This window comes from Panthera pardus, unplaced genomic scaffold, assembly GCF_024362965.1.
Source record: "Panthera pardus isolate Hobbes unplaced genomic scaffold, ASM2436296v1 HiC_scaffold_26, whole genome shotgun sequence".
NCBI lineage: Eukaryota > Metazoa > Chordata > Mammalia > Carnivora > Felidae > Panthera > Panthera pardus.
This window is the reverse complement of record NW_026526832.1, coordinates 6,594,333-6,618,716: the sequence shown is the minus strand read 5'-3', so window position 1 is coordinate 6,618,716 and position 24,384 is coordinate 6,594,333. Positions and strand designations below refer to the sequence as shown.

The 24,384-nt window shown below is 36.2% G+C and overlaps 1 protein-coding gene across 9 annotated transcripts in view; it reads left to right on the top strand.

The window, feature by feature from the left end:
* The window catches only part of EML4 (EMAP like 4), a 159,442-nt gene that overhangs the window by 78,879 nt on the left and 56,179 nt on the right, over window positions 1-24,384 (top strand). For 3 of the 9 annotated variants that reach the window (XM_019446369.2, XM_019446365.2, XM_019446409.2), the window contains exons 3-8: window positions 4,757-4,774; window positions 7,534-7,663; window positions 11,259-11,432; window positions 13,321-13,449; window positions 13,946-13,971; window positions 14,176-14,208. In XM_019446369.2, the coding sequence (XP_019301914.1) occupies window positions 4,757-4,774; window positions 7,534-7,663; window positions 11,259-11,432; window positions 13,321-13,449; window positions 13,946-13,971; window positions 14,176-14,208 (510 nt within the window). The remainder of the gene's footprint in view (window positions 1-4,756; window positions 4,775-7,533; window positions 7,664-11,258; window positions 11,433-13,320; window positions 13,450-13,945; window positions 13,972-14,175; window positions 14,209-24,384) is intronic. The other 6 variants (XM_019446383.2, XM_019446366.2, XM_019446367.2 and 3 more) reach the window with 6 other exon arrangements.

The window sequence follows — 24,384 nt, the reverse complement described above, 5'->3', positions numbered from 1 at the left end:
GCTCCAAGTATCTTATCACCTATCTTTTACTTGGCTTAACACTTGGTTCTGCATTTCTTCTAGGAAATCTTTTTTGAGTTCTGTGCTCCTAATCATCTTTATAGAGTTATGTGTCTTTCCTTTGTACTTGTTCATACTCTGTTCATATCACTGTTACTGTACTTACCACATATTTTCATTGCCAGTGTGATTCTCTTCCAAGATGTTGAACTCCGTGATGCCAGTAACTGCCTTTTACTCTTTTGTAAAACAAGGCTTTTAAGTCTTTTGTAAACCCATGGGTAGATGGATGATGAATATGTGTTAATTTAGGCAAGCAGGGATGACTAGCATATGCCAGAAAGGACAATCCAGGCGGAAGAGCACAAAGGAGTAAAAGTACTTAGTTAAGGAATTCAGAGGAAACTGAAGCATGAGGTGTGAGGTTGGGAGTGTTAAGAAATGAACCTAGACTGTTAGATAGGGCCCTTGGTGAAAGGTTTTCTTATGCCTTTCTGAGGAATTTAGTTCTTATCCGGAGGGCACTGGAGAACCATTTAGGGATTTTAAAGTGAGGAGCGACAGGTTGATTTACAGAAATTCATTAATTCTGAAATCCCTATATTTCTTGCATTTTAACATCTCTGAAATTACAGCACCTGTTTCTTACAATTGATTGTGCCTACAGTTCTCACAAGCAGCACATCCTTATAGGGCATTCAAGATGATGGTGCATGTTACTATTGATGGCATATCAAATTCAAAGACATACAGCATGTTTCAGAAAGAGGATTCTGATGCAGTGTTGACAATGCCTTAAGAGAAGGGTAATATAGCAAGTAGGGAGAATAGAGCTAAAACTGAACATAATCCAGAACAGAAATTTGAGGCAGTCGTGGTGAAGTTGCATTCATTTAGTCTTCAGATACTGATCGGGTGCTTTCTGTGTGCCAAGCACAGTATAAATCACAGGGATACATACAAGAAGCACAAAACAAGTAAGGTTTCCAAATAGAGTTACAAATAATTATAAATGGGGATAAGGACTGCAAAGGAAATGGGGTAGTAAGAGAGTACGATGATCATAAAAGCCTTCTTTGACGAAGTGCTGTTCAGCTGAAATTTAAAAGGTGAGGATGAGCCTTCCAGGTGAAGAACATTCCAAGTAGCAGAACAAATGTTAAAGATTAGGTGTAAGAAAGGATAGGAGGAAAAATTGAATTCAAGATTTTGGTCATAAGCCAAAACAAAACAAAAACACAAACCCGCCTTGACTGTTATCTCACACCATACAAAAATGAACAAAATGGATCATAGACCTCAGCATAAGAGCTAAATCCATAAAATTTCTGTAAGAAAATACAAGGGGAACCTTTAATGACCGTGGGTTTAGAAAGAATGTCGTAAATAGGACACAAACAAGTACAAATAATAAGGGAGAAAGCCATTAGTTGAACATCAAAATTTAAAAATCTTGTTCTTCCAAAGATTTTTGAAAATAAAAAGGCAAGCTACAAAACGGGAAAAAATAGTTTCAACACATATCTCTCAAAAAACTTTTATCTAGAAGACAGCCCATTTAAAAAATAGGCAAAATATATAAACGTACACATGACTAACAAAGATATATGGATGTCAAGCACATAAAAAGATACTCAGTACTTTTAGACATTAAGGAAATGCAGATGAAAACCACAGTGAGATGCCACTACATGCTCAGCAAGGTGGCTAAAATGAAAAAGACTGGTCGTTCCAAGTATTTGCAAGGATGCAGAACAACTGGAACTTTTATACAGTGCAGGTAGGAATGTAAAATGGTGCAACCACTTTGGAAAACAATTTGGCAGTTTCTTAAAAAGCTAAATATTCAGGTACCATACAACCCAGGTATTTACCTTTAAGAAATGAAAGCATGTATCCCACAAAGACTTGTACACTTACGTTCTTTGTAGCTTTATTTGTAATACAAAAATATGAAAACAACCCCAATGTCTACAGGTAAATGAATAAAAGTATTGTGATATATCCATGTAATGGAATAGTATTGGGTTATAAAAAGGAATAATCTGTTGATACACTTATCAGCTCAGATGAAACTTAGCATAATTATGCTGAATTTAAAACATCAGGCAAGAAAGATATACATTGTATTATTCCATTATATAAAATGCTAGAAAATGTGAACTAACCTGTAGTGATTAGGAAGTAGAGTGGTGGTTGCTTGGAGTCCAAAGTTGAGGGAGGGAGAGGTGGATTATAGGACACAAGGACGCTTTTGAGGATGATGGCTATGTTCACTGTGTTGATTGTGGTGATTGTTTCACAGACATATATGTATGTCAAAACTTAGTAAATCGTACACTTTATACATGTACAACTTACTGTATACCAGTTATGTCTCAATTAAAACCAGGGAAAAATAAAACAAAAAGAAGTTGTAGAAGCAGCAAAGGACTTAGTCACCTATTAATTGTTGGCTGTATGGAAATGGAAGAATCAAAGCTAATTTCCTGTTTTCTGGTTTATACCATGAGTGGGTGGTAGTAAAATGTAAGCAGGAAAAGAAGATCCAGCAAACGAGAGTGAGAAAAAATGGTCAGAGAGCTAAGACAAAATTCAGGCAAAGGCAGTGTCCTAGAAACTAAGGACATTGTTCCTGCCCGAATACCGTCCTTGCCTGAATGGTCAGCAGTATTAGTTGGTGAGGGAAAGCCAAGCAAGATAAGGACTGGAAAGCATCCTTTGAATTTAGTGACAAAGAACCGTTGGTGATATTGGCAAGAAAAATTTCTGTGAAGTGGTTAGATGATAGATTGCAGAAGGTTGAGTTGCATTCCTACCAGAAATACACAAGGATTCCAGTTTCTTCACATTCTTTGCAACACTTGCGTTTTTTTGTTTTTGATGTAATAGCTATAGTGTAATCACCTAATGGGTGTGGTTGATCTCCTGATTTCTTTTGTTTTTTTTTTTGGTTTCAACAATAATCAAACTTTGATTTGTGCTGTTAACTTTTGAAAAATTTTCATAAATGAACAACATGAAATCACATTTACATATCATTTTATCATCTCCAGAACCCCTTTATTTATTTATTTTTTAATTTTGTTTGTTATTTTTTTTTAAATTTACATCCAAATTAGTTAGCATATAGTGCAATAGTGATTTCAAGAGTAGATTCCTTAGTGCCCCTTACCTATTTAGCCCATCCCCCCTCCCACAACCCCTCCAGTAACCCTCAATTTGTTTTCCATATTTATGAGTCCTTCTGTGTTGTCCCCCTCCCTGTTTTTATATTATTTTTGTTTCCCTTCCCTTATATTCATCTGTTTTGACTCTTAAAGTCCTCATAGGAGTGAAGTCATATGATTTTTGTCTTTCTCTAATTTCACTTAGCATAATACTGTCCAGTTCCATCCATGTAGTTGCAAATGGCAAGATTTCATTCTTTTTGATTGCCGAGTAATACTCCATTGTATGTATATACCACATTTTCTTTATCCATTCATCCATTGATGGACATTTGGGCTCTTTCCATACTTTGGCTATTGTTGATAGTGCTGCTATAATCATGGGGGTGCATGTGTCCCTTCGAAACAGCACACCTGTATCCCGTGGATAAATGCCTAGTAGAGCAATTGTTGGGTCATAGGGTAGTTCTATTTTTAGTTTTTTGAGGAACCTCCATACTGTTTTCCAGAATGGCTGCACCAGCTTGCATTCCCATGATCTCCGTTTTGAGACAAGGTTTGGGACATTGAAAGAGAGCATAGAAAGTAGATTGCAGACTGTGTGTGTGTGTGTGTGTGTGTGTGTGTGTGTGTTATGTAGTGGTTAATGGGGATTGTTTAGTGTGTAACAAAAAACAAAAAATTATACACTAAACCTTGCATTGCGAGTAAGTTGTTCTACGAGTGTTGCGCAAGATGAGTAAACATTTCTTTCTTTCTTTATTTTTTTTATTTAAAAAAAAAATTTGTTGTAACGTTTATTTACCTTTGAGAGAGACAGAGACAGGATGTGAGTGGGTTAGGGGCAGAGAGAGAGGGAGACACAGAATCCGAAGCAGGCTCCAGGCTCCGAGCTGTCAGCACAGAGCCCAACGCGGGGCTCCGAACTCACGAGCTGTGAGATCATGACCTGAGCCGAAGTCAGACACTCAACTGACTGAGCCACCCAGGCGCCCCAGATGAGTAAATGTTTCTAATAAATTTTACCTTGAAAAATGAGTCACGTCCTGCAGTACAGGTAGTACGTGACACCAAATACCACATGATCACAACTGAGCCAATGGCGCTCGCGCTCGCTCTCTCTCTCTCTCTCTCTCTCTCTCTCTCTCTCTCTCTCTCTGGGGTTGTGGGTGATTGTGTCCCATGCCTGGTCTCAGGCTGTGGTGTTTCTCAGAAATCAGTGATTTTTCAGAACATTGGAAGGTGCCCACAACTGGCACTAGTGTAGTTTTTGTCGCTTCAACGTGCCTATAGACAATCCTTTGCTTTTCCATACAAGAGTAAGCTCAGGAATGCTTTGCTTCATTCTAGGTCAGGCTGCCTGCAGATATAGACCCTTTTCCTCTCCTGCCTTATTGCCAGTTACATTAAACACAATGTATGACAAGAGTTTTGTTAATACTGTAGTCAGCATCCGTACGAGCATATACAATGGCCCCCATGTAGAAAAAGGTTCTATTGAGCCAAGAGATAGCACTGGTTACATTGGTGAGAGTGAAAGTCATCCTACACAATAACCCTTCTCTCTCTTGTCTCCCTCACACCAGCCATGAAGATTTTCAAAGGTAAGTGCAGGTTAATTTGTTTATTCTTCTTCATATTTTGTAGTTATTATTTTGTATTATATTACTGTGTTGTAATCATTTTTAAATGAATATTTTGGGGTTGTGGAACAAATCATCTCAGTTTCCATTATTTCTTCGGGGAAATTTGCTTTGATATACAAGTGCTTTGGATTACAAGCATGTTTCCAGAATGAATTATGCTCACAAACCAAGGTTTTACTGCATTTCAAAACCAGCTATTGGTATAGCAAAAGCAGTGCTCAGAGGAAAATTTATAGTTGTAAATGCCTGTGTTAAAAAAGATTTCAATTTGGGGCACCTGGGTGGCTCAGTCAGTTAAGTGTCCAACTTCAGCTCAGGTCTGATCTCACCATTCGTGAGTTCAAGCCCCACGTCGGGCTCTGTGCTGACAGCTCAGAGCCTGGAGCCTGCTTTGGATTCTGTGTCTCCCTCTCCCTTTGCCCCTCCTCTGTTCACACTCTGTGTCTTTCTCTCTCAAAAATAAATAAAACATTAAAAAAAAAGATTTCAATTTAGTAACCTAATTTTAAGGAAACAGAAAAATACCAAACCCAACACTAGCAAAGGGAAAGAAATAATAAAGGTTAAAGATAAATAGAGAACAGAAAAACAATGAACCAATGCAACCAAAAGTTGGTGTTTTAAAAGATCAACAAACTTGACAAGATTTTAGGTAGACTGAAAAAAAAAAGGGAAGCTTTAAATTGCTAAATTTGGGGTACTTGGGTGACTCAGTTGGTTAAGTGTCTGACTTTAGCTCATGTCGTGATCTCACAGTCCGATTCGTGGTTCGAGCCCCGCATCAGGCTCTGTGCTGACAGCTCAAAGCCTGGAGCCTGCTTCAGATTCTGTGTCTCCCTCCCTCTCTCTGCCTCTCCCCGAGTCTGTCTGTCTCTCTCTCTCTTTCTCTTTCTTTCTCTCTCAAAAATAAATAAACATTAAAAAAAAAATTAAATTGCTGAAATCAGAGGGGCACCTGGGCGCTTCCATCGGTTAAGCATTCCACTCTTGATTTCAGCTCCGGTCATGATTTCACAGGTTTTTTGAGATCAAGCCCCATGTCAGGCTCTGTGCTGAGTATAGAGCCTGCTTAGGATTCTCTCTTTCCCTCTTTCTCTGACCCTCCCCCGCCCCCAAAATTGCTAAAATCAGAAATGAAAGTGGGAACCTTTCAGAAATAAAAGGATTGTAAGAGTGCATTATGAACAATTTACATACTATTTTTCTGTTGAAAAATGGGCAGAGGACTTGAATAGATATTTCTCTAAAGAAACACAAATGGCCAGCAAGCTCAAGATATTCTCATCATTGGAGAAATGTAAATCAAAACCACAGTGAAATAGCACTTAATATTAACTGAGATGTCTATAATTAAAAAAAAAAAAATGAAAATAAGCGTTAGCAAGGATGTGGTGAAATAATTCATTGAAATAATACATTGATGGTGGGATTGTAAAATTGTGCATCTGCTGTCTTATTAGTTCCTCATTAAGTTAAAATAACCATGTGACCCAGCAGTTCTACTCCTAAGTTATATACCCCAAAGAATTGAAAATAGATGTTCAAATGAAAACTTGTATAAAAAGGTTTATGGCAGTACAATTCACATTAGCCTAAAGATTGAAACTACCCAATTATCCATCAACAGATGAATGGATAAACAAGATGTGGTATATTCATACGATGGAGTATTACTCATCCATAAAAAATAATAAAGTACTCATATGTGCTGCCACATGGATGAACCCTGAACACACTGTGCTAAGTAAAATAAGCCAGACACAAAAGAGCACATATTGTATGGTTCCATGTATATGAAATATTCAGAAGAGGCAGATACAAAGAGATGATGCAAATTAACCTTTGACATGGGCTGAGGGGAGGAAGAAAGGAATGGGAAGTGAATGCTCAGTGAGTACAGGGTTTCTGTTTGGGGTGATCAAAATGTTCTGGAATTGAATATGATTGCACAGTGTAGTAAATATGCTAAACGCCACTGAATTGTACCTTTTTTTAAATGCTTAAAATGGTAAATTTTGTTATATTTTGCCACAGTCAAAAAAAAATAACAGTCAAATCAACAAGAAGTCGCCAGTTTGGCAGACTAGTGGTAGATTTGATGACCAGTGATATTAGCATAATTTGGGGGTTACTGTACATTATTATATTTGAAACTTTTTCTGGGAAATAGGTCTCCTGTTTACCCATACTCATCACATATTACACTTGATCTTACCAAAAGGCCGAGAAGCGATCATACTCATCACATATTTATTCCAATCCTTCTACAATATAAATTAAGAAAGCAGAGGTTGCTTTATACATTTATGCTTTATTTATATGGAATAACATTGTAAGACTTAACATTTATGGTTCTAGAATTTCTGAATAATTTGATTTCAGTAGAACCTGAGTGATTTCTGAAAATCAATGATGTGGAGATTTGTGGTTTACCTGAAGCACAACTTTGAATCATGTTTTTTAAAGCTGCTGTGTGTGGGGTGCAAACTATTTAGCTAGAGAATAAGTCTAGCTACATTGTAGCAATTTAGCATGGCCTTTTTATAGATCCATTTGATGAGATTAAGTTTTGAGACAAAAATACTGTGTTCTGCTTACCAGAGGAAGCAGTCTGCTTACTTAGTTCTAAACACATTTTAATGGACTTAATTTTTAAGTTCCCAGTTTTTGAGAAATATTTTGAAGTTTAATGTAAATTTTTTCTTAACCACTTTTAGGCCAGCCAGGCCTTCGAGAAGCTATTTCTATGTCCTGTATAACCAACGGGAGTGGTGCAAACAGAAAGCCAAGCCACACCAGCTCTGTCGCAATTGCAAGGAAAGAAACTCTTTCATCTGCTGCTAAAAGGTATCCATTTGTAAGGGAAAGAAAAGCTACCATTGCAAAATTGTCTGAATGTGATAATTCTACTTTTGAAAAAAAAAATGAAATAGGACTGTATGGAATTAAAGTGAGCATGTCCTTTGAATTCTTTAACTCTGAATGTAGAAACCCACCCAGCCCACCCAGTTAGTTTACATTCATGTAACCTATCGAGTTGTGTGAGGTAACTTTTGGTTCCTACTAAAGAAAGTGTTTTCATTCCTGGTTTGGTTTGTTTCTTTTTATTTTTTATTAATTTATTTATTTTGAGAAAGAGAGAGAGAGTGTGTAAGCATGCACACACATGCACACGCACACACACACACATGCTAGTGGGAGGGGGGCGGGAGGGGCAGAGAGGGAATCACAAACAGGCTCCCTGGAACTCAGGAACCATGAGATTGTGACCTGAGCTGAAATCAAGAATCAGATGCTTAACCAGCTGAGCATCCAGGCGCCCGTGGTTTTGTTTCTTTTTAACAAGCATTTGTTGATGAGATAAGCATCACTATATTTAATTATATAAGCACATTTTCTGTGCTTATATAAGGAATACATTTGATACAGCAGTTTTTATTTTTTTATTTTTATTTTTTTTTAATTTTTTTGTTTTAGTGTTTATTTTTGAGACAGAGAGAGCATGAACAGGGCAGGGTCAGAGAGAGAGGGAGACACAGAATCTGAAACAGGCTCCGGACTCCGAGCTCCGAGCTGTCAGCACAGAGCCCGATGCGGGGCTCGAACCCACGGACTGCGAGATCGTGACCTGGGCCGAAGTCGGATGCTCAACCGACTGAGCCACCCAGGGGTGCTGAGGCGCCCCTATACAGCAGTTTTTAAAGGAGAAATAGAATCTTCAGTATATATACATTTGTGGGAGGTTGAACACTATTATAACTTTTATTCTTTAACCATGCTATAAAAAAAAGGCATAATACTTTGTATTATGTACAAATAGTATATATACTATATAGTACTGTGTTGTGTGTGTGTGTGTGTGTGTGTCTGTGTTAGGGGATGGTAGGTAGAAGGGCAGTGGAAATATTACAAAAGAGTTTCAGTGAACTACAGATTTACATTCTATATGTTCTTTTCATCAATGAATTAATCTGTTTCAATAAAATTGCTTACAGAATTTTTGCACTTTTGTGTAATTCCTAGCAGATTATCCCACATAGAGTTTGGAGAGACCATAAGAGATCAACTACATAATCTTACAACTGTTCTCTTCAAGGAATAACTAAGGAAAAACCTTAAGTAATGGAATAATATTTAAAATGTACTGATAAAAAATGGTTGCCTTAATGAACTAATGCCAGTGACAAGTTACTCATCAGTGTGGATTTATAGATGCTAACCAAACATTTGGCTACAGGAATAGTAAAGAAATAACAAGATCTTTAGGTTATTTATTTACTTATTTATTAAATATTTTTTATTTTTAAGTAATCTCTGTACCCAGTGTGGGGTTTGAAACTCGATCAAGAGTTGCATGCTGCACTGACTGAGCCAGCCAGGGGCCCTGATCTTTTAGGCCTTTTAAAAGCCCCTTGTAGAATTCAGTGTTTGAAGTCATTGTCATTTTGGAATCCAGACTTTCTCCTCCAGACATGCCAAAATGTATTATCTATGCTTCCCTTTTAGGAGAAAAGGACAAGTTATAAATGCATAGTGGAAATTTTAATATTTTTAATAAACTTCCTTGTTTTTAGTAGTGGTTTGGATTCAGCCCGTTTTCTTATGTAACTGGTCCTGCACAGTGATCAGTACTATGCACAATAGTAACTCGGTAATCTTAAGACTAGCCGAGTTTGTCACTTTATGGTGCAGAGGCTCTGTATTTTGCTTTTAAATACTCAGGAGGAAAATCTCTTTTGGGTTGTATTGGGCCCACATAAGACTAGTGTCCTGTACATTCAGGATTTGAATGTTTGAAGACCAACAAGAAAGAATTTCTAAATCAGTTTTAAATTTCAAAGTTACTCTGATATTTTTGAGGTGGAACTGTATTTCTCAGCCCAAACTTTTAAAAACTGAATATGAAGTAGAAAGTTGGGGACCAGTCTGCGGTCAGAAGGTATCAAAACTAAATCAAATTAAATGTCATTTTAAAATTGTATTTTAACATTTTTAACTATTACTCTGTAATAAATTGTATATATTATGTATATTTGTTTAATATATTCTTAAACGTACCTCCTCCTTGTGGATTTATGCACTTTATAGTCAAATTCTAAACTGTCTTCTGATTAAGAACTGTAGACAGTTGATGGTTTTCTACCTTTTTAGCCATGGAATTCAGATCTTGATTCCATCTGGTTTGTAATATTGTCAAAAATGTGCAATATAAGGACTCTTATCCAGTGATTAGAAATGGAGTGTGCTTCATTAATCAAGAGTCAAAGTGCAGAAACACAAGAATTTATACATAAATATCTTAAATATTTTAACTGTAAATATATTGACATATTTGTCAATTTTTTTATGAAAGGCCGAGCCTCCCACCCTCTTTTTAATTACGTGTCTGATTAGATTCCTTGTTGACTATCTTGCATAAAATACACCCATAAATTATTTTTTGTAATTGTTAGTTTCAATTTTAAGACAGTATTAAATTTAAAACTCTTGCAAAACAACCTTTTTTTTTTTTTTTTTTTTTTAATGTTAAAATTTTTAAGAGCGAGCCACCGTGTGAGAAGGGGAGGGGCAGAGAGAGAGGGAGACACAGAATCCAAACAAAGCAGGCTACAGGCTCCGAGCTGTCAGCACAGAGCCTGACACAGGGATCTAACCTTTGAACCATGAGATCATGACCTGAGCCGAAGTTGTACACTTAACAGCTTAACCGACTGAGCCACCCAGGCGTTCCCCCCACCTTATGATTTTATTCCTCAACCTTTTTTTAATTTTCTCACCTACATAAAATTTAATAGCAGTTTCTTTTACTAACTGATTTCTATGGAGTCTTTCCAGAGCATTCAACTTCGTTTTTGTGGAAATTACAGTTTTCTTTTCTATGTATATTTTGTCAGTTTTCTTTGTATTTAATTAATTTACATAATTAAAATAACAAGTTCAACTGGCATAACCAGGCTCTGGATTCGTGGGGGGATCAGCTGGTAAATTCAAAACTCAACTAAGCAGGAGGAGAAATACACAGAAGAAATGGGAATTAGAACATAATCTACTAAACATAGCATTTAGAGTGCCTTGCACATCATTCAGTATGTTTTACAGAGGAAATGGAAAGTGTCACTAATGCTCTGATTTGGGTAAGTTGAAGTCAGCTAAGAGAGCTGCTGCTGTTCCCCAAATCTTCCAAGATGGCAAAATGCATTGGGCTATTTTGGTCTCAAGGGGACAATCTTCATAGGATTTTCTTATAAATTCTTCACTGAAGATTTTTAATAGCTTCCAGAACTTTCAAGGAAATATTTTCATCATTATATGAAAGGAGTGTAAATTGTATTAGCTGTATGATTTAGCATTTTGAATTATATAATAACCACTTTTTCCATCGCTTGATATATCTTCTATTTGTTTAAATATGTGTTGTTCCATGTTATACTTTATTTTACAGTGGTACAGAAAAAAAGAAAGAAAAACCACAAGGACAGAGAGAAAAAAAAGAGGAATCTCATTCTAATGATCAAAGTCCACAAATTCGAGCATCACCTTCTCCCCAGCCCTCTTCACAGCCTCTCCAAATACACAGACAAACTCAAGAAAGCAAGAATTCTACTCCCACCAAAAGGTTTTAACTGTCCCCGAGTACAGAGCTAGGGAATGGTTGTAATGATACCTGAATTTTGTGACTTGAGAAATGTTGGCTATCCATGGATTCCAATAGAAAAGCCTAGTGGCTCCCCGCACACACACACCCCCGCCCCTTCTTTGTTGTTAAAATCTGTATTTTAGCTTATTGGGGAGTGAAGATTTAATGTCAAAATTTCTCAGTTAAAACTGGAAAAAAAAAAAATCTCTAAGTTATAAACAATTTGATGAAAGGAAGGCCACAATAACTTACTTTGAAACCAAACAATATTTTTATAATAAAATTACAAAATGTTAAAAATTTATATAAACTATGCATAAATTTATAACCATGGCAGAAAATTGCCATGTAATTATCCTCATCATATTTTGGCATCATTACAACCTTGAACTTGCAAGGGCCCTTCTCAGCAAATGGCTCTTCATTTTGACTGCATCTCAGTTTCAGTTTTGGGTTTTGGGAGGATAAGTTCTTGCTTGAGTAGAGAAATCATTTCATCTGGTCTTTTCTATGCTAAAGGCTTGCTTGAGGGCTTCTCTCTGTGTCTGTAATAATTAATATTTTAAAGTTATGAGAGGGGGAGAAGGGAGAGACATTCTAACAATGTGTGTGAGCCTAAATTGGGGATCTAAACCTGCATGCTGGGAGTTTAGTGCTACAGCTGCCTTGTAATCAAATATTTAGAGCAACTTAATGAAGTTTGCCTGTTTTAGAAATGCAGGTTCAAGCTTTATGATTAGGTATAGATATATTTTATCATCATACTTCTGCTTGGAAATCTTAGGAAAATATTACACCATTCCCAGAACTAGTGAGGAAAATATTTTAGTAAAATAAATGACAACCATTCCTAAAAGATTTATAATGTATTTTTATTTGCTCAGTTTAATAATTCTGTCTCAAATCCCTAATGGAAATTTGGGAAAACAAAACAGTCTTCATTTGATTGGTGCATGTTTAACTTTTAAAAAATGCTTTGTCTGTGTGTCTCACGCAGATTCTTTTGCTATCTAAATGGTTTGTAATTTTTTTGCCTGGTGTCATGTGGAGTTCTTCTTGGATATAGTTTATTAATGTTACATGACTTTGGATTGTGTGTGATTAAAGGTGGCTTTTTTATAATCAATCTCTTTAAGGTTCTGATTTGACTTGGTATCTTCTTTGTCCCAGATCTTTTTTTCAGCTTCTTAGGTCTCGTGGAAATGTGCTTGCCATTCTAAATTGCTCTTTGGATATACTATTGCCAGAAGTATTGGAGACTGGATGAGTGGTAGGATAGTTAGCAATGCAACCAAAATATATTTATAATTCAAAAATTTCATTTATAAATACATGGAATCAGTGTTGATGGTACATTTTTTGTGTTAAGTCATGTTTATTTCTGATCATTGTCTGTAAAAGATGTCACAAGAGTTTTACCTTTAGTCCTACATTTTACTTACAAATTGTCATTTGTACCATATATAATGAATTACACAATGATATAAAAGATGAAAACAGCAGCCTTGTAATGACTTTGAAAAAGTACAGGTTATTTTCACAAACTCACACAGTTTCACAAATTATGAGAAATATTTTACTCAGGGATTTAAGCATATAAATTTTTTTCCTATTCAAAAAAAAGTACAGATTGATTTTTTAATCAAGTAATACTTGTTCTAGCGAGAATTATAAACAGACTTGGTAAATGCCTTGTTTAACTCCTGCACTCATCCAGGCAGAACCTTTCAACTAATCCTTCCTTCTCTTTTCTGGATTAGCTTTAAGGAAATGTTAATTGCTGCTTTTATGTTCTGTTTAAGCTGTCAATTACATGTCATTGCTACTCAAAGAATTTTTCTCTAAGAAATTAATATGTTTCTTCCAGCATAAAGCGACCACTGACAACTGAAAAGTCACATAATTCATGGGAAAATTCAGATGAGAGTCGTAATAAATTATTGAGAGCAGTTTCAACATCAAAATTAATATCAAAAGTTATAAAAAACACAGATAAGTAAGTATTATACTTTCTCAGTTATCTGAAAATTAATTATGTGACTGTCATGCTCGCATGTCCAATTATATGTCTGTTTTGGGATCATTTTTTAAAAATCTATATTATAATGTGTATCTTTTTTTCTTCTAAGTGTATTTTTTTCTTTTAAGTGTTTCCAAAAAAGAAAGACAGCTATATCTTCCTGTTTGTGTTCCCTACTCAAATAATTAATCTCTCTAATCCCCTAAGATTTGAATATTTTTTGAAGTTCTTTCTATACTTTCACTGTTTAGATGATCTTATGGAATATTCATTGTCTTATAAAACAGTATATATATTAATAGTTGAGACCAATGACAGACTTGTTAAAATAATGTCTGAATTTCATTTCTAAAGATTTATCTTGGGTGTGGCCTAAGCATTGAAACTTTTAACAATTTCTTTAGGTGATTCTAATGGTAAGCCAAGTAAAATTATAACATAAATGTCCTTTGATTGTCTTCTTTTTTTGTAGGCATAAAGATGTCATCATCAACCAAGGTAAATTAAAAATCCTTTTCAAAGAAAGTATTTCTCTTGCTTTTCTACACCAGTTAAGTTTTTGCTAATTATTAAGAGTATTGACTTATTTTCATTCAGTGTACCTTATCAGCTCATAATAATCAAAGAGAAGTACGTTTATTATAGTCATTTAAGAAAATGCCCAGTTTTTATTGTAAGATATGTCATTTTTGTCTCAACCAGCAAAAATGTCAACCCGTGAAAAAAGCAACCAAGGTAAGAATAAGCTACACAGTTGGTCGCCTCCTAAGTTAATTTCTTCCTGGATCTCTTATTTGGCTTTTCATTATTTATACTCTCTGACTTTCCTCTTAATGACAGAAGTACGTAATTGGGACTAGTGAATCCAACTACTTTTCCAAAAATCCATCTTATTTCTGGGAGCTCTGAAGATTCAAGGTCAACAGTAGAAATAAACACATCATTACAAAGAGGCATAAAATACTAAAGAGAATTTTCCCCTTTTTTAAAAAAAATAAAAGTTGTACTTAGAAAAGCCATTTAAAAGATTGATCAATTTTAACTCAATTTCCTGTCTTGCCAGCCTCATTGCAAATACTCACTCATTTCTTGAAGCTAAGACTGAATATATAATGAGTCTAGCAAATCCATTTCCTCTTGAATTTTTCTTTTACATTAATTGTAATTTCTGGCTACTTGCTGTTGTTGGCTTGTTCTGACCAAAAAAGGAGAGCAGACTTTCCGTAAATGTGTATTCAATTTAATTGCAAGGTAGGTAAGTTCTGTTACATCAGTTTTACATTCTCCTTAGATTGCCTGCAAATTTAATTGAAGCATGCTGTTCTAAATGAAAGCATGTTCTTTCTGTGCATGCTTTTTACAGCTCATTTCTATGTGTCATAGTTATCTTTATTTTCTGGGCTATTGCATTAACCAGATACAAGGTGGTTAAAATTTTTGTTAGAGATTAACTTGATTGCTATGGTTTTTTCCTGTTTTTGATTCTAATAAGAAAAGAAATGTTTATTTGTAATCTTCTTTGGATCATTTGTTTTTGCATAGAAATTCTAAATGAAGTTGATTTTTGCTGTCATTATTCTATGTTAGGTCATACTTTCTTCCTCTTTAGAAATAAGTATAGCTTAAGTAATGGTTGAAATACTTTAAGGAAAAAAATGAAATTTAATTTATAAAGACAATTCTTACTATATATCAAACATTTTTTTAAAAATAGAGGTAGTGATAACTAGTGGAAAGAGCTGTGAGTGGAGAGTCTCTCTTTAGAATTTGGTCTTGGCTCTTCTGCATAATAGCCTTGTGATCTAGACAAAATGACAATGTCTCTGTGTAGTTTTCTGATCTGAAGATAATACCTATAAAGCTTACTTAACATGACTGCCGAAGAATGAAATAAGGTATATGAAAGTGCTTTAAAAACAGAAAACATTGTAACTGTAAAAAGGTGCTATTATTATTACATTGTTTTGCTAAAAAGCTCAGATTTTATAAAATCCTCCTAGAGCTGCCTGCCATTTTCTTATGTTGTAGAATGTTCTTTGGAAGGAAAAAAGAACATAAGATTAGTATATAGGTGATTGGTTTGTGTTGGTGACAATTTTCAAAGCCATTCAGGTAAGCAGGCAAATAAATATACTTAAGAGGGAAGGATTTTGCCACAGAAGCATCACTGAGCAGGGTTTTAGCCAGTGTCTAGGAAGAAGGATGGAATGAAAAGCTAGAAAAGGAGATAGAAAAATAAATTCTGTTACAAGAATTTTAGCTCAAAAAGATTGTCCCAGATGTTGGAATTTATTAATGTCAAGCGTTTCTTGCATTTAGCCTTATTTTTGGAATTTGAGTCTATTACTTTTCCACTTCAATCAGTTATATTTTGTCTGGATATAGACTCTATCACCGGAGTGTCCCTTCATAGAGAACTTTTGTGCTGCAGCCTGTGAGGTAGTTGAGGCCTGACTGTGATTGAGACAGAGCCTATAGAAAAAAGTAGATGGAATCTAGATGGTTTAAGAGGTAAGATAGGTAGGGAATAGGAGGTAAGGAACAATGGGAATCTATGAAGGCTAGCTTGAGCAACTAGGTAAGGGGTATCTACTAAAATGAACATTTGAGGAGGAGGAGAAGAAGGAGAGGTGTGGAAAAGAATAAAAGTTTTGGAATTCAGTTTCTATAAGACAATTTACTTGTAGAGATGCGTAGCTAGCAATGTAGTATCAATGTTAAAACGTGTATTTTGAAGTCCAGAGACTGGTTTCACCATTTACTTAGCTATGTGACCTTGAGCACATTTTTTTGCCTTCTTAAGTCTTTGTTTTCTTGTTGTTGAGACCATAATAAACCTTCAAAGAGTTAATACAAACATTAAAGGTAAAGTGTAGTATCTGGCACATAGTACCAGGTAAATTTCAGTTTTATATATATATATATATATATCTGACAGTTTAAATCTTGCACTCAAATAAATATGTGTAGTAAGATGAAAAGATAACCATTAAATAGATGATCTTCATTTGATATAAGTTGTAGGTATATTTTTAAAGTTTGCATTCATTTTGCATGGCATATTTTACAGCACATTTTCTTGTACTTGAGGTATTAATCCAAAATACCTATCATTTTTGGACAATCTTTTAAAAATGTGATTTATTAATTTCTTTAGCTATGTTTTGACAATGACAAGTGTGACTTGCTCCAAGCCATCTGCTTTGATTTGGGAAGAAGACTATTTACATTTGGTACATTAGGTGAGTGGTAGCAGAGAAAAGCTTGACCTGAAAGACCTGTGTCCTTCAGCCATAGTAGAGTACGAGAAGAGCTATTAAACTGCATATTTTGATCAGCACTCAGGCAGAAGGAAGAGAACTGTAGTTGAAAGGAGTAGGAGATGGAATGGAACGGGATGTACCCAGGACAGTCTGAGGCTAGGTGTGGGAGGTAGGATAGGTTATACCACCAAAAAGAGGCTCTTACTCAGTTCATTCACTCAAATCCCTGAAATGTAAGTCACTTTTCTCAGTAGTTCTGTTGGATTCTGCTCCACAGACTTAGCACATCAAGTTAGATTGTGACTAAGTTTTCCTATAGGGTTATTCGTTGTTAGGTGTAGCAGATAGGTTCTAATACAGTGCCATTCATTCGATAAGTTATTGATGAGAAAGTCTTTTGAGCTAACTTAGGGGGCTATAAACACCTTTTATAAATTATTTAGAGATTCTCAGTGACTAGCCTAGTGCCTGGAGCTCCATAAATATTGTTAAATAAATGAGTGACTGGGGCAGAAGTGATGAATATTTTTTCTACCACTATTTTCTAGGGAAACTCCAATTACTTGGATGGAAATTATTTTGGGGGACTGGAGTCCAAATCTATTTGAAGTGAATTAATAAGTCTTCATAAGGCCAAGATACCACATAACTTAATGCTGTTTAGAATTAGCACATAGTTAAGTCTGATCATGTTGAGAACTTGAATGACTCAGATCTACTTACTGGGGAGATACCTGCTTAATTGAGGAAAAGGGAACTTATCAGTTACCAGATCACACTCTTACTTCCTTTCATAGTGCTGCCTCACTGCTCTAAGCTTAGATTCATTCTTGCTTAACTACCAAATTGATGCAGTAGGGTCCTGATTACAGGTGTGTTTAGATGGGAGAACAGTTATTATAATATCTTAGAGAATTGAAAAGTAACTATTTCTTGCTAGTTATCTGTCTAAAAATGACTGCAGATGAAAACTACTTTAAAAGTCATTTTGAAATATGTATCTAAAACCCTTCAATAATTTGGTGTAGCAAAAAGAGTTATTCAGATAATCTGAAAATAATAAACTCATTTCAAAATTGGGAAAAGGAAGGAAAATGGAGTAATCTTTTCATTTTAACAGCTATTATAGTTCTGATACATTTCTTTATTCTTTATCAGATACACATTTTAAACATTCACTCATTTAACAAATATTTATTGAGTGCTTATTTTGACAGACCCTATCCTTAGGCACTTGGGGATACAGCAGTTACAGTTTCTGTGCTCTGTGGCACTTACATTCTACATGATAAGAAAAAAATAATGTGTCAGGAGGTAATACATACTGAGATATGTAATGAGCAGATAAGTAGCAAAAGCTTCATTAGGCACCTCACTTAGAAAGGGAAGTGTTATAGCAGAAAAAGTGCAAGAATATTAAAAATGAGTCCTGGTTAGGGGTGAAATGACCTGCACCATAAAAAAGGTTAAAGAATTGGGGTGCCTGGGTGGCTCAGTTGGTTGAGCACCCAACTTCAGCTCAGGTCATGATCTCATGGTTCACAGGTTTGAGCCTCATGTCAAGCTCTATACTGACAGCGCAGAGCCTGGGGCCTGCCTGGGATTCTGTGTCCCCCTCTTTCTTCTTCCCTCCCCCACTCACACTCTTGTCTCTCTCTCTAAAACATAAACATTAAAAAAAATTTTTTTTAAGTTAAAGAATCCATATACTAAATGACTGAAATTATGAATGTGAGTTAGGAATTTGCCAAAGGAAATTATAGAAAGAAGCGAAACATTATTCATCTGATAATAAAGTTTTCCTATGTCTTGGACCTCAGTTTCCTCACATATAGTAAGGCTTAGACTAGATGTTGCTAACAGTCTTTAATAACTTTTTAAAGCTCTTTCTTGCAACAAATAAAAAATGGAGGACAGCTCCCCGCCCCCAACCTTAACTAACTTGCTTTCAATCTACCCTTTAAAGAGTTTCAGTGTAGGTGCTTTTGTTCATGCCATGTGTTGTTTTCTGACTTGTTGGCTCTGGGCATGGTCTGTCCTAAAACCTTATCACACCTGTGTAAACTGAGCATTGTGTCTGAAAGAACAGCTAAAATTTATCTATACGAATATATAGGATAGCAGTGTTCGGCTGACACTGTCTTATGTTATGTGACCTACTGAGAGGGAGGGAGTGTATTGTCACCTGCTGAGAGGGTGTGCCGTTTGAAACAAACCCAATAAGCCAAAAGCCCTTAGTTGAGCCACAGATAGAATTTACCCTTGTTAAGGTGGTATCCAAAACTTTGCAATTCCAGAATTTGGGAAGAGTGCTAGCTTCAAGTCTGTTCCAGTGTAAATAGGCACAAAGGGCAGGAAACCAAACATTGCATTTCCAAAAAATATACTCCTGAAATTTATTTATTTATTATTTTTTTTAAATAAACATTTTATTTTTTTTTAATTTTTTTAACATTTATTTATATTTGAGACAGAGAGAGACAGAGCATGAACGGGGGAGGGTCAGAGAGAGGGAGACACAGAATCTGAAACAGGCTCCAGGCTCTGAGCTGTCAGCACAGAGCCCGACGCGGGGCTCGAACTCACGGACTGTGAGATCATGACCTGAGCCGAAGTCGGATGCTTAACCGACTGAGCCACCCAGGTGCCCCATATACTCCTGAAATTTAGATACTGGCTTATTTTAAGTAGGCGACATAAACATTACTTGGAACCCTAGGTCTGAGATTTGTCCGGGTATTCTCGATATTTTAAAAGGAAACCAGACAGGAGAACCTTTTCTTTGTTAAAGATTCCTTGAGTCCTGTGAAGCAGAGATCTTATTTCTTGATGTTGTTGTTAACAGTCTTCTAGATTAAAATGTTTAAAGACTGTCCAGTTATTATTTTTAATATAAACAATCCCAACTTTTTTTTCCTTACATTTATTTATTTTTTGATAGAGACCGAGCACAAGTGGGGAAGGGACAGAGAGAGGAGACACAGAATCTGAATCAAGCTCCAGGCTCCGAGCTGTCATCACAGAGCCTGACACAGGGCTTGAACACACAAACCGCGAGATCATGACCTGAGCCGAAGTCGGACACTTAACCAACTGAGCCACCCAGGCGCCCCTAAACAATCCCAACTTTTAAGAACTGGGTGGCTCAGTTGGTTAAGCATCCGACTTCGGCTCAGGTCATGATCTCACACTCTGTGAGTTCGAGCCCCGCGTCGGGCTCTGTGCTGACAGCTCAGAGCCTGGAGCCTGCTTCAGATTCTGCGTCTCCCTCTCTCTCTGCCCCTCCCCGCTCATGCTCTGTCTCTCTTTCTCTCTCAAAAATAAACAAACATTAAAAAAAATAATTATAAAAAAGAATATTTGTTCTTGACATCCTCTTTCCTTATTTTCAGCTGAGAAAAACATCCCAACCTGCCACTTTTGGAAATGGAGAATAAGACTTTTCGTAACAGAACATAATAGTCTTGTGCATATTTATTTTATTCTGGTTAAAGACTTTTCATCCATATTGTATTTTCACAACCCCCCAGGCATAAGCTTTTTAAAGAGTCTAAACTAGGGACGCCTGGGTGGCGTCAGTCAGTTAAGTGTCCGACTTCAGCTCAGGTCAATCTCATGCATGGTTCCTAGGTTTAAGCACAGTGTCAGGCTCTGTGGTGACAGCTCAGAGCCTGGAGCCTGCTTTGGATTCTGTGTCTCGCTCTCTGTCTGTTCCTCCCCCCCCCCCCATTGTCTCTCTCTCTCTCAAAGATAAATAATGTTAAAATAAATAAATAAATAAATAAATAAATAAATAAATAAATAAATACAGTCTAAACTAGAAAATGCAGTTAACCAGAAAAGTCTCCATTCTTCAAGCATGTCGGTGAACTGCTTAAAGCTCTATATGTGTTTCTTACTCTCTCACTTGTTACTGTTTTCCTGAAGCACTTTGAAAAGAATTCTGAAACTTGTGATTAGGCTTAGCAAGCAAGAGATATAATTTATCAGTGACACATACTGAAATTGCAGGAAGAATCGCAGCAAATCACATGCCATGTTCCTGAACTGTACTTCTAATTGGTTCTCCACAGAACAGTTTTACCAGAAATATTCTGTTGACTATTTCTTTTAATAAAGCTTTTAAAACTTTTTTAAGATGGTGAAATATTTTAATCTTTCTAAAAATACATACAAATACTATAGCAAGCATCCGTATACAAAGGACTCAGATTTCTGAAATCTTTATTTTGCTTTGATTCAGGTATTATGTTTGTTTCAATATTTGTTTATTTTGAGAGAGAGAGAGCACACACACTAGCAAGGGAGGGTCACCTGGAGAATCCCAAGCAGGCTCCTTGCTGACAGTGCAGAGCCTGACAGCCAGGAGATCATGACTTGAGCTGAAATCAGGAGTCTGTTACTTAACCAACTGAGCTCCCCAGGTGCCCCAGCTCAGGTTGTTTTTTAAAGAAATAGAACATTAAAGGTAAAGTTGAAACCTCTCCTTAATTCTGTTTAAGTAGAATTTCATATACAGGTTTTTATTGTTTCCTTGGGGCCTCCTGGTTCGCTTCCTGCTATGGTTAATTGAAAAGGAGTTAGAGGGGTAAATATTTTGATATCTGAAGTTTCTCTTTTGAATATCTTATTTTTTCTGAATTTCTTATTTTTAAAAAAATTCTAACTTGGTATATTCAGATAAAATGAAAAAAACCTTAATTTCATGCTTAAAATAACTTCCTAAGGATATAAATGAGAGATTTGAGGGAGTTTTTTAAAATACAGTCCTATTTTGCTTAGTTCAGAAAAGCTTTCAGGGTGTCTTGGTGGCTTAGTCTGTTAAGTGCCCAACTCTCATGGTTTGTGAGATCGAGCCCCACATCAGTCTCTGCTTTCAGCACAGAGCCGGCTTCAGATCCTCTGCCCCTCCCCCACACGTGCTCGCTGGTGCACTCTCAAAAATAAACATTAAAAAAAAAGTTTTCAGCAATACAGCAACGAGTCTTTTAGAAGTTTTATGTGTCCTATATTGTTGAACTAGACTTCTTTCCCATCTTTTGCCAAAGAACGCCTTTTTCAGATAGTAAAAAATGATCCAAAATGCTTAAGCAAACACCCGTATCTGATTATCTTGAAGTGATTTTAATGACAGTCACAGTTGCAAACAAAATATCAAAGAGAAATCTGATTAAAGGAGGTTTAGATTCAAGAAACTAACTACAAGTGGGCATATTACTGTAATTAGTATATGAGTTGATTCACAGTTAAATAAGACTTGGTTATGTCTCTGTGGAGGCTGGGTTCACTTCTTCTATATTTTCATTGTGCACCCTCACTTCACCTTGCTACCTCCATGTCATTAAAAATTCCAGGGGCGCCTGGGTGGCTCAGTCGGTTGAGCGTCCGACTTCAGCTCGGGTCATGATCTCACAGTCTGAGTTCGAGCCCCGCGTCAGGCTCTGTGCTGACAGCTCAGAGCCCGGGGCCTGTTTCAGATTCTGTGTCTCCCTCTCTCTCTGACCCTCCCCCATTCATGCTCTGTCTCTCTCTGTCTCAAAAATAAATAAACGTTAAAAATTAAAAAAAAAAAAAAAAAAAAAGAATTCCATAAAATTTACTAGCCAGTAAGTCTGAACAAAGAAAATTAAGGTAACATTTTACTACTTGGTCACATTTTTCAAATCTGAGTTCTTGTCCTAGCAAGTAAAACATAACACATAATACAGTAATACATAATACTTGGCAAGCACCCCAACTAAGAATTTTTAAATCTGCAAAATAGGAGGGTTACATTATATCCTTCTAAATCCACACCCCCCTTTTTTATTCAGGAATCTAATTTTATCTATTTTGACAGCTAAACCTTTGAAAAGGTTTAGACTTTATTGTACAAATCAAGTTCCCTATTCAAAGTCCAAAGAGTTTTAAAGATCACACTGTTTCATTGGAATTTTAAAATATTAAGTTATTACTATAGTGTAACTGAATAATTAACTAGGACTTGATATCTCTAGAGAATAAATTCTTTTTAAGGAAAGATTTTAGCCTACCCAAAATGCTCTTTGTCACTTTCTACTATAAAAGTATAGTTAGTATTTCTAGCCTCTTGTTTACCCACCTGTTCTGGAGCTTTATGGTTTTGGGGAATACAACTGTTCTACAGAAAAAGCTCAAACTAAGTAAAGATTTTCCAATTTTCTGTTTGCCAGAATTAGATAGCATCACACTCTCCTACATTATAGTTAAATATGAATTTCAAATTCCAGATTTGGGTTAGTAGGGGGGGGCTTTTTGGTTCTAAAGATTGTAAAATACAAATAAAAGTGAGGGGTGCCTGGGTGGCTCAATCAGTTGAGCATCTGACTTTTGATTTCAGCTCAGGTCATGATCTCACGGTTCATGAGTTCGAGCCCCATGTTGGGCTCTGCACTGACAGCTCAGAGCCTGCTTGGGATTCTCTTCCTCCCTCTCTCTATGCCCCTCCTCAGCTCATGCTCTGTCTCTCTCGCTCTCTAAATAAGTAAACTATTAAAAAAATAATAAAATACAAATAAAAGTGATTTCTAAAATGGAAACTTTGGGGAGAAAGATGTGTTAAACTGTAAGCATTCTAGATGTTCAGAGGCTTTCTGTAGGCACTACTCATTATACAAATAAGTACAGTCATTGTCCAAAGCCCGAAGCTCTGCTGTTGCCTTTGAAAGCCTTTGTGTTGTTCTTTTTTTTTTTTTTTTTTTTTTTAAATCTCTAAGTCCAAAAAGAGAGCAAGCTGTAGGAAAAAAAGCACTAGGGGAACTGATCGAGGAGCAGAGTATGCCACTACTAACTTCCTTGTTCACTTTTGCCTTTTACTATTAGTCTATGAAAGGTTAATAAATTTTAGTAAGTATGTTTTAAATAAATGAGTAACTTTGGGGCACCTGGCTAGCTCATTTGGTAGAGCATGCAACTCTTTTGATCTTGAGGTCTTGAGTTCAAGCCCCATGTTGGTGGTAGGGTTTACTTAAATATATAAGTAACTTTAATAACCAGTTATTTGTATCTGTATGAATCATTTCAGCAATACTGCTTTTTCAGAACACCTTAGATAACTATCCCAAAAAGTTTGGATTAAGGTCATTTTGCAATTTGGAGCACTTTGCAAGATAGGACAGCTGCAGGATAGGCTAGCCTAGGGGAGATGCTAAAGCAGAAGATTAAATTAACAAGACTTAAGCAGACAGAAGGGGAAGTGCCAGCAGTGAGAAGGACAAAGAAAGGAAGTGTTAACATCCAGTGTTTCAAATTTCTGCCTAGCATTCACTCTTCCCAAAGATAGTAGAGCAGAAACATCCTCCTCTTCTTTTGTACTCTCTGATTTCCTACTCTTGGGATCCAGAGCTCAAGCTTCTATTATTTGGATTATAAGTAAGCTGTATTGTCAGGTACTTGGACTTCTGTGGACCAACCTGAGGACCTTACTACTGTCTGAAAAGTACTATCCAATAGAAACATAATGTATAACACGTATGTAATTTAAAATGTTCCAGTAGCAGGGGCATCTGAGTGACTCATTTAAGCATCTGACTCTAGATTTCAGCTCAGGTCATGATCTTGAGGTCGTGAGTTCGAACCCTACATTGGACTCTGCACTGAGTGTGGAGTCTGCTTGAGATTCTCTCACCCT